At 42.1% G+C, this 12,126-nt stretch overlaps 1 protein-coding gene across 1 annotated transcript in view; it reads right to left on the reverse strand.

Annotated features, from left to right (window-relative positions):
* Window positions 1-5,585, reverse strand: part of LOC109884644 (vascular endothelial growth factor receptor 3-like) — a 217,013-nt gene extending 211,428 nt beyond the window's left edge. Inside the window, 1 exon segment of the mRNA XM_031789481.1 lies at window positions 5,315-5,585. Coding sequence (XP_031645341.1) covers window positions 5,315-5,372 — 58 coding nt within the window. The 5' untranslated portion in view covers window positions 5,373-5,585.
* Window positions 5,586-12,126: the final 6,541 nt, after the last annotated feature.

The raw sequence follows: 12,126 nt of genomic DNA on the forward strand, positions 1-12,126 counted from the left end.
AGGGGCTATATACAGTAGAGAGGCTATATACAGTAGAGGGGCTATATACAGTAGAGAGGCTATATACAGTAGAGAGGCTATATACAGTAGAGAGGTTATATACAGTAGAGAGGCTATATACAGTAGAGAGACTATATACAGTAGAGAGGCTATATACAGTAGTGAGACTATATACAGTAGAGAGGCTATATACAGTAGAGAGGCTATAAACAGTAGAGAGGCTATATATAGTAGAGAGGCTATATACAGTAGAGAGGCTATATACAGTAGAGAGGCTATATACAGTAGAGACTATATACAGTAGAGGCTATATACAGTAGAGAGGCTATAAACAGTAGAGAGGCTATATACAGTAGAGAGGCTATATACAGTAGAGAGGCTATATACAGTAGAGAGTCTATAAACAGTAGAGAGGCTATATACAGTAGAGAGGTTATATACAGTAGAGAGGCTATATACAGTAGAGAGGCTATATACAGTAGAGAGGTTATATACAGTAGAGAGACTATATACAGTAGAGAGGCTATATACAGTAGAGACTATATACAGTAGAGGCTATATACAGTAGAGAGGCTATAAACAGTAGAGAGGCTATATACAGTAGAGAGGCTATATACAGTAGAGAGGCTATATACAGTAGAGAGGTTATATACAGTAGAGAGGCTATATACAGTAGAGAGGTTATATACAGTAGAGAGGCTATATACAGTAGAGAGGCTATATACAGTAGAGAGGCTATATACAGTAGAGAGGTTATATACAGTAGAGAGGCTATATACAGTAGAGAGGCTATATACAGTAGAGGCTATATACAGTAGAGAGGTTATATACAGTAGAGAGGCTATATACAGTAGAGAGGCTATATACAGTAGAGAGGCTATATACAGTAGAGAGGCTATATACAGTAGAGGGGCTACAAACAGACATCTGTTAGTCAGGCTGATTGAGGTAGTATGTACATGTGGATATGGTGACTATGCATATATGATGAACAGATAGTAGCAGCAGTGTAAAAGAGGGGGTGGTGGGTGGTGGGACACAATGCAGATAGCCCGGTTAGACAATATGCAGGAGCACTGGTTGGTCGGGCCAAATGAGGTAGTATGTACATGAATGTATAGTTAAAGTGACTATGCATATATGATTAGCAGAGAGTAGCAGCAGCGTAAAAAGAGGGGTTGGGGGGGCACACAATTCAAATAGTCCGGGTAGCCATTTTATTAGGAGGAGTCTTATGGCTTGGGGGTAAAGACTGTTGGGAAGCCTTTTTGTCCTAGACTTGGCCCTCCGATACCGCTTGCCATGCAGTAGTAGAGAGAACAGTCTATGACTGGGGTGGCTGTACATCCAGTGATGTACTGGGCCGTACGCACTACCCTCTGTAGGCCTTGCGGTCAGAGGATGAGCAATTGCCGTACCAGGCAGTGATGCAACCATGCTCTCGATGTTGCAGCTGTAGAACCTTCTGAGGATCTCAGGACCCATGCCAAATCCTGTGTGATTTTAAGATATCTCTCTCTTTTTTTTATTTCTTTCTCGGAGGACCTGAGCCATAGGACCATGCTTCAGGACTACCTGGCCTGAAGACTCATTATTGTCCCAAGTCCACCTGGTCGTGCTGCTGCTCCAGTTTCAACTGTTCTGCCTGCGGCTATGGAACCCTGACCTGTTCACCGGACGTGCTACCTGTCCCAGACCTGCTGTTTTCAACTCTCTAGAGACAGCAGGAGCAGTAGAGATAGTCTGAATGATCGGCTATGAAAAAAGCCAACTGACATTTACTCCTGAGGTGAAAACCTGTTGCACCCTCTACAACCCTCTACAATCAGACTCTAACCAGACTGAGGGGTTACTCAGACTCTAACCAGGCTGAGGGGTTACTCAGACTCTAACCAGACTGAGGGGTTACTCAGGTCCTAACCAGGCTGAGGGGTTACTCAGATCCTAACCAGGCTGAGGGGTTACTCAGATCCTAACCAGGCTGAGGGGTTACTCAGATCCTAACCAGGCTGAGGGGTTACTCAGATCACAGAGACTTATGGGTAGAATCGAAAATAAGATGTATTATAGGATGACCTACAGTATATCCAGTTGGGGAACTGGATATAGGGCCAGTCTATAATACATGGGATCTAACCTACTGGGGAACTGGTTATAGGGCCAGTCTATAATACATGGGATCTAACCTACTGGGGAACTGGTTATAGGGCCAGTCTATAATACATGGGATCTAACCTACTGGGGAACTGGTTATAGGGCCAGTCTATAATACATGGGATCTAACCTACTGGGGAACTGGTTATAGGGCCAGTCTATAATACATGGGATCTAACCTACTGGGGAACTGGTTATAGGGCCAGTCTATAATACATGGGATCTAACCTACTGGGGAACTGGTTATAGGGCCAGTCTATAATACATGGGATCTAACCTACTGGGGAACTGGTTATAGGGCCAGTCTATAATACATGGGATCTAACCTACTGGGGAACTGGTTATAGGGCCAGTCTATAATACATGGGATCTAACCTACTGGGGAACTGGTTATAGGGCCAGTCTATAATACATGGGATCTAACCTACTGGGGAACTGGTTATAGGGCCAGTCTATAATACATGGGATCTAACCTACTGGGGAACTGGTTATAGGGCCAGTCTATAATACATGGGATCTAACCTACTGGGGAACTGGTTATAGGGCCAGTCTATAATACATGGGATCTAACCTACTGGGGAACTGGTTATAGGGCCAGTCTATAATACATGGGATCTAACCTACTGGGGAACTGGTTATAGGGCCAGTCTATAATACATGGGATCTAACCTACTGGGGAACTGGTTATAGGGCCAGTCTATAATACATGGGATCTAACCTACTGGGGAACTGGTTATAGGGCCAGTCTATAATACATGGGATCTAACCTACTGGGGAACTGGTTATAGGGCCAGTCTATAATACATGGGATCTAACCTACTGGGGAACTGGTTATAGGGCCAGTCTATAATACATGGGATCTAACCTACTGGGGAACTGGTTATAGGGCCAGTCTATAATACATGGGATCTAACCTACTGGGGAACTGGTTATAGGGCCAGTCTATAATACATGGGATCTAACCTACTGGGGAACTGGTTATAGGGCCAGTCTATAATACATGGGATCTAACCTACTGGGGAACTGGTTATAGGGCCAGTCTATAATACATGGGATCTAACCTACTGGGGAACTGGTTATAGGGCCAGTCTATAATACATGGGATCTAACCTACTGGGGAACTGGTTATAGGGCCAGTCTATAATACATGGGATCTAACCTACTGGGGAACTGGTTATAGGGCCAGTCTATAATACATGGGATCTAACCTACTGGGGAACTGGTTATAGGGCCAGTCTATAATACATGGGATCTAACCTACTGGGGAACTGGTTATAGGGCCAGTCTATAATACATGGGATCTAACCTACTGGGGAACTGGTTATAGGGCCAGTCTATAATACATGGGATCTAACCTACTGGGGAACTGGTTATAGGGCCAGTCTATAATACATGGGATCTAACCTACTGGGGAACTGGTTATAGGGCCAGTCTATAATACATGGGATCTAACCTACTGGGGAACTGGTTATAGGGCCAGTCTATAATACATGGGATCTAACCTACTGGGGAACTGGTTATAGGGCCAGTCTATAATACATGGGATCTAACCTACTGGGGAACTGGTTATAGGGCCAGTCTATAATACATGGGATCTAACCTACTGGGGAACTGGTTATAGGGCCAGTCTATAATACATGGGATCTAACCTACTGGGGAACTGGTTATAGGGCCAGTCTATAATACATGGGATCTAACCTACTGGGGAACTGGTTATAGGGCCAGTCTATAATACATGGGATCTAACCTACTGGGGAACTGGTTATAGGGCCAGTCTATAATACATGGGATCTAACCTACTGGGGAACTGGTTATAGGGCCAGTCTATAATACATGGGATCTAACCTACTGGGGAACTGGTTATAGGGCCAGTCTATAATACATGGGATCTAACCTACTGGGGAACTGGTTATAGGGCCAGTCTATAATACATGGGATCTAACCTACTGGGGAACTGGTTATAGGGCCAGTCTATAATACATGGGATCTAACCTACTGGGGAACTGGATATATATTATATATATATTATATTCCTACAGTCATTGGCATCAATACATCTAAATGGTGTAATACATCATGGGAATTAGAGCTGTATCTAGATTGTGGCTTATTCCCAAAATGGCACCCCATCGGGCTCTGGTCAAAAGTAGTGCACAGAGACTTATGGGTAGAATCGAAATTAAGATGTATTAATGCCAATGACTGTAGGAAGGATGACCTATATCCAGTTCCCCAGTAGGTTAGATCCCATCATCCAAAAGGATTCAATCATGATTAGGTCATCACATTAAACTCCACCCAGGTATCTTCTGTCCCCTGGGTTTTCTTGATTAATTACCGCCAATGATCTTTAATTCTGTCTCTCTGTCTAACTATAGTATTGTACATCCCAAATGGTAACATATTCCCTATATAGCACACTACCTTTGACCAGGGCCCATAGAGTTATGGTCAAAAGCAGTGCACTATATGGGTAATCGGGTGCCATTCGGGACGCTTGTAAGACTCCCCGTAGTGACGGCTCGTTCTATATCTAACGAATTTATCTTTCTCCACAGACCATCACATTGTGGTCCGGATGTCAACGCTGTTTTCCCATTCATTCATAAGTAAGCAATCATAATTTTACAAGCGATTGTTTTACAAAACAATTCATAAGAAAAGGCCGTTTTAGGTCTCTAGCTGAAGATCGACAAACTCATATTCACATGGAAAACCGTAGTTTTAGAGGTAGGATACACGTAAAAATGAATTGCCTATTCATTAGCTTAGGAAATCACAAAAACAACTTCATAACTCAATCTTTCTTTTTAGGTGGTTTTTAATTGACCAAGCACCGGAGCCAATCAGCTGTAGAAACAAAAACTTATGTCATGTCAGACTATGATGTCAGTGAATATGAGAATGAAGTTGTCCGGCTGAGTTGGAGAACACTTATTTGAACTTAGCTAATTAAATCTAACATAAAATATATAGTATTCCTAAAATAATGGGTTATTATCCTACTCCACATCTGTTACAAAACAACACACGATAAAGATTCTATCAGAATCCCCACACCAACCCCCCTCCCCAGATGTGCGTGTTGCCGGGATAAACTTTTGACTGCGCTATATCCAAAACGGTCTGATAATCAAACAAAGCGTCTTTCTCCACTTACCTGAAGAAGCAGCGATCCCAAACCAAATCCGACAGAAACACGTCAAATCTCTCTTCATTTCCAATTCTCCAGTCCTGCGAAGGTTTAACCGATTATTATTTTTACTACAAAACGTCGCGTGTTTGACTGCAAGAGCCGCAGAGAAAAAGGGGTAAAATAAAACTCGGTGAGGGATAACGGGACAAACTCAGGTGCGCGTGGAAGTGGGAAGCGGTGACTCTGTCATTAGAACCGCACGAGGAGGATGTGCTGGGTGAAATGGAGAAAACTAAAATAAACCTTTTCCTATTTTCCTGTTTAAAAAAAAACCAAAGGATGAATCAAGTGCTGAATGGACCCACAATGGTTTCCTTTTCCCTCGCTCGTGACTGGCACGCACACATAGGACACACACACGGGCACACGCACACACACGCCACTCTCGTTCATAAAACAGGCTAAGCCTTCCAGTCACACGAGAAATGTCCTTCCTGGAGTGAAGATGTAATCCCAACACTATATTATTACCACGTTAGACGGCTTCATTTAACTGGTATGTCACTGTTGCTTCTCTTGAAATTCAACACTGCACACAGCCAAGTAATGTACTAATTCACAATTTTCAACTTTAACCTTAGACATACATAGGCGAGTTAATGACAGTTATATCCTTGACTCAGTCCATTTATAAAGAATTGTAAAGAATTACACAATTTCCCAAATTCAACTTGTACTTTTTGACATTTAAAATCGTTAATGGAAGTTTTATCCTTTACTTGATTTAATCCCCGTTCAGGATCATATGAAAACAATACAAATTTAGCAGAATTGAAAACTTGCTTTAATGGTTAACAATATACAATTAGATTCTGGTAAGGTCATGCCACAAACAAATATGTCTGTCAATATCAATTTCAGCCTCAGAGATCTTTAAGTCCCTTAGAGATGCTACAGTGCATTCGGAAAGTATTCAGACCCCTTTCCCTTATTCCACATTTTGTTAAGTTACAGCCTTATTCTAAAATGGATACAATACTCCCCCCCCCCCCTCATCAATCTACACACAATACCCCATAATGACAAAGTGAAAACAGGGTTTTCAACATCTTTGCAAATGTATAAAAAAATAAAAAATACCTGTTCTACATAGTTATTCAGGCCCTTTGCTATGAGACTCTAAATTGAGCTCAGGTCCATCCTGTTTCCATTGATCATCCTTGACATATTTCTACAATTTGATTGGAGTCCATCTGTGTGAAATTAAATTGATTGGACATGATTTGTAAAGGCACACAACTGTCGATATAAGGTCCCACCGTTGACAGTGCATGTCAGAGCAAAAACCAAGAAACGAGGTCGAAGAAGGAATGGTCCGTAGAGCTCCGAGACAGGATTGTGTCGAGACACAGACACAGACATTTCTGCAGAATTGAAGGTCCCCAAGAACACAGTGGCCTCCATCATTTTTAAATGGAAGAAGTTTGGAACCACCAAGACTATTCCAAGAGCTGGCCATCCGGCCAAACTGAGCAATCTGGGGAGAAGGTCAGATGGTCACTGACAGAGCTCCAGAGTTCCTCTGTAGAGATGGGACAAACTTCCAGAAGGACAATCATCTCTCCAGCACTCCACCAATCAGGCCTTTATGGTAGAGTGGCCAGACAGAAGCCACCCCTCAGTAAAAGGCACATGACAGCCCACTTGGAGTTTGCCAAAAGGCACTTAAAGGACTCTCAGACCATGAGAAGCAAGATTCTCTGGTCTGATCAAACCTGGCACTATACCTATGGTGAAGCATGGCGGTGGCAGCATCATGCTGTGGGGATGTTTTTCAGCGGCAGGGACTGAGAGACTAGTCAAGATTGAGAGAAAGATGAACGGAGCAAAGTACAGAGAGATCCTTGATGAAAACCTTCCCGAGAGTGCTCAGGACCTCAGACTGGGGCGAAGGTTCACCTTCCAAGAGGACAACGACCCTAAGCACCAAGCCAAGACAACACAGGAGTGGCTTCGGGACTAGTCTCTGAATGTCCTTGAGTGGCACAGCCAGAGCCCGGACCTGAACACGATCAAACATCTCTGGAGAGACCTGAAAATATCTGTGCAGCGACGCTCCCCATCCAACCTGACAGAGCTTGAGAGGATCTGCAGAGAAGAATGTGAGAAACTCCCCAAATACAGGTGTGCCAAGCTTGTAGCGTCATACCCAAGAAGACTCAAAGCTGTAATCGCTGCCAAAGGTGCTACAACAAAGTACTGAGTAAAGGGTCTGAATATTTATGTAAGGGTGATAATTCATTTTTTTATATATATATAAATTAGCAAAAAATTCTACAAACCAGTTTTTGCTTTGTCATTATTGGGTGTAGATTGAGGGGGGAAAACTAATTAATCAATTTTAGAATAAGGCTGTAACGTAACAAAATGTGGAATAAGGCGAAGGGGTCTGAATACTTTCCTAATGCCCTGTATATGTTTCTTCCATGCATGAGAACATGTTTCCACCCAATAACATGACTGACTGACACACAAACTACCTCTTACAGACGGACAAGGCTCCGCTGATAGCCCGGTGTAGCAGTGGTAAGGCGTTGGGACGGCTGTATGTAGGCCTTAACAGTTTGTGGGCACCGTTTGTCACCGTTAGAATACAATTCATGTATTTTTTTGTGTTGTGTTGTGGCTTTGCATCACCAAGTGTTTTGTTTTCTGTTTGCCCCCACAAAGATTTACATGCTAACATCGCCACTGGACTTATTAATGACCCAAGCCCAGCTCAGTTAATCCCCACCATTGTGTCACTGAGTTGTCATAATGCTTCAGTAAATGTACATTATCCCAGGGGTGTTGGTAGACACAATGTACGTAACCTAATTTATGTCCCTCTAACGGCCCTAAAAGCCTCTGCTGATTATACAGCTATTGTCTGCAGTAATCATGTGCCAATAAACCAGTAATACTGTAAGCAACGCGGCGGTGTGCTCTAGTAGGAAATCCACTGTGTGCAGCTCACCCTGCACTAATGTAACAGTATAACTTCCATCCCTCCCCTCGCCCCAACCCGGGCTCGAACCAGGGACCCTCTGCACACATCAACAACAGTCACCCACAAAGCATCGTTACCCATCGCTCCACAAAAGCCGCGGCCCTTGCAGAGCAAGAGGAACCACTACTTCAAGGTCTCAGAGCGAATGACGTCACCGATTGAAACGCTAACTAGCTAGCCATTTCACATCGGTTACACTAACATAAATAACATTAGCATGTCTACTTCTGCTAAGCCTCCCCGTAAAGCAACGAAAACAATCAAGCATCCCAGAAAAAATTGAACAATTATCCACATTAACATATGGAGACTATGGGTGGGTGTCTGAGCTGTAAATACAAATAGACTATCACCAGCCCCTATATCACTATAGACTAGACAATCACCTGCACTATATCGCTATAGACAATCACCTGCACTATATCGCTATAGACTAGACAATCACCTGCACTATATCACTATAGACAATCACCTGCACTATATCACTATAGACTAGACAATCACCTGCACTATATCACTATAGACTAGACAATCACCTGCACTATATCACTATAGACTAGACTATCACCTGCACTATATCACTATAGACTAGACAATCACCTGCACTATATCACTATAGACTAGACAATCACCTGCACTATATCACTATAGACTAGACAATCACCTGCACTATATCACTATAGACAATCACCTGCACTATATCACTATAGACTAGACTATCACCTGCACTATATCACTATAGACTAGACTATCACCTGCACTATATCGCTATAGACTAGACAATCACCTGCACTATATCACTATAGACTAGACAATCACCTGCACTATATCACTATAGACTAGACAATCACCTGCACTATATCACTATAGACTAGACAATCACCTGCACTATATCACTATAGACTATCACCTGCACTATATCACTATAGACTAGACAATCACCTGCACTATATCACTATAGACTAGACAATCACCTGCACTATATCACTATAGACTAGACAATCACCTGCACTATATCACTATAGACTAGACAATCACCTGCACTATATCACTATAGACTAGACAATCACCTGCACTATATCACTATAGACTAGACTATCACCTGCACTATATCACTATAGACTAGACAATCACCTGCACTATATCACTATAGACTAGACAATCACCTGCACTATATCACTATAGACTAGACAATCACCTGCACTATATCACTATAGACTAGACAATCACCTGCACTATATCACTATAGACAATCACCTGCACTATATCACTATAGACTAGACAATCACCTGCACTATATCGCTATAGACTATAACCAGCCCCCATATCACTATAGACTAGACAATCACCTGCACTATATCACTATAGACTAGACAATCACCTGCACTATATCACTATAGACAATCACCTGCACTATATCGCTATAGACTATCACCAGCCCCTATATCACTATAGACTAGACAATCACCTGCACTATATCACTATAGACTAGACAATCACCTGCACTATATCACTATAGACTAGACAATCACCTGCACTATATCACTATAGACTAGACAATCACCTGCACTATATCGCTATAGACTAGACAATCACCTGCACTATATCACTATAGACTAGACAATCACCTGCACTATATCGCTATAGACTAGACAATCACCTGCACTATATCACTATAGACTAGACAATCACCTGCACTATATCACTATAGACTAGACAATCACCTGCACTATATCGCTATAGACTAGACAATCACCTGCACTATATCACTATAGACTAGACAATCACCTGCACTATATCGCTATAGACTAGACAATCACCTGCACTATATCACTATAGACTAGACAATCACCTGCACTATATCGCTATAGACTATCACCAGCCCCTATATCACTATAGACTAGACAATCACCTGCCCTATATCACTATAGACTAGACAATCACCTGCACTATATCACTATAGACTAGACAATCACCTGCCCTATATCACTATAGACTATAACCAGCCCCTATATCACTATAGACTAGACAATCACCTGCACTATATCACTATAGACTAGACAATCACCTGCACTATATCGCTATAGACTATAACCAGCCCCTATATCACTATAGACTAGACAATCACCTGCACTATATCACTATAGACTAGACAATCACCTGCACTATATCGCTATAGACTAGACAATCACCTGCACTATATCGCTATAGACTATAACCAGCCCCTATATCACTATAGACTAGACAATCACCTGCACTATATCACTATAGACAATCACCTGCACTATATCGCTATAGACTATAACCAGCCCCTATATCACTATAGACTAGACAATCACCTGCACTATATCACTATAGACTAGACAATCACCTGCACTATATCGCTATAGACTATCACCAGCCCCTATATCACTATAGACTAGACAATCACCTGCACTATATCACTATAGACTAGACAATCACCTGCACTATATCGCTATAGACTATAACCAGCCCCTATATCACTATAGACTAGACAATCACCTGCACTATATCACTATAGACTAGACAATCACCTGCACTATATCGCTATAGACTAGACAATCACCTGCACTATATCGCTATAGACTATAACCAGCCCCTATATCACTATAGACTAGACAATCACCTGCACTATATCACTATAGACAATCACCTGCACTATATCGCTATAGACTATAACCAGCCCCTATATCACTATAGACTAGACAATCACCTGCACTATATCACTATAGACTATAACCAGCCCCTATATCACTATAGACTAGACAATCACCTGCACTATATCACTATAGACTAGACAATCACCTGCACTATATCACTATAGACTAGACAATCACCTGCACTATATCGCTATAGACAATCACCTGCACTATATCGCTATAGACTATAACCAGCCCCTATATCACTATAGACTAGACAATCACCTGCACTATATCGCTATAGACTATCACCAGCCCCTATATCACTATAGACTAGACAATCACCTGCACTATATCACTATAGACTAGACAATCACCTGCACTATATCACTATAGACTAGACAATCACCTGCACTATATCGCTATAGACAATCACCTGCACTATATCGCTATAGACTATAACCAGCCCCTATATCACTATAGACTAGACAATCACCTGCACTATATCGCTATAGACTATCACCAGCCCCTATATCACTATAGACTAGACAATCACCTGCACTATATCACTATAGACTAGACAATCACCTGCACTATATCGCTATAGACTATCACCTGCACTATATCACTATAGACAATCACCTGCACTATATCACTATAGACTAGACAATCACCTGCACTATATCACTATAGACTAGACAATCACCTGCACTATATCGCTATAGACTATCACCTGCACTATATCACTATAGACTATAACCAGCCCCTATATCACTATAGACTAGACAATCACCTGCACTATATCACTATAGACTAGACAATCACCTGCACTATATCGCTATAGACAATCACCTGCACTATATCGCTATAGACTATCACCAGCCCCTATATCACTATAGACTAGACAATCACCTGCACTATATCGCTATAGACAATCACCTGCACTATATCGCTATAGACTATCACCAGCCCCTATATCGCTATAGACTATCACCAGCCCCTATATCGCTATAGACTATCACCAGCCCCTATATCACTATAGACTAGACAATCACCTGCCCCATATCGCTATAGACTATCACCTGCCCCATATCACTATAGACTAGAATATCACCTGCACTATATCG

This window comes from Oncorhynchus kisutch, linkage group LG15 (genome assembly GCF_002021735.2).
Source record: "Oncorhynchus kisutch isolate 150728-3 linkage group LG15, Okis_V2, whole genome shotgun sequence".
NCBI classification, from domain to species: Eukaryota; Metazoa; Chordata; class Actinopteri; order Salmoniformes; family Salmonidae; genus Oncorhynchus; species Oncorhynchus kisutch.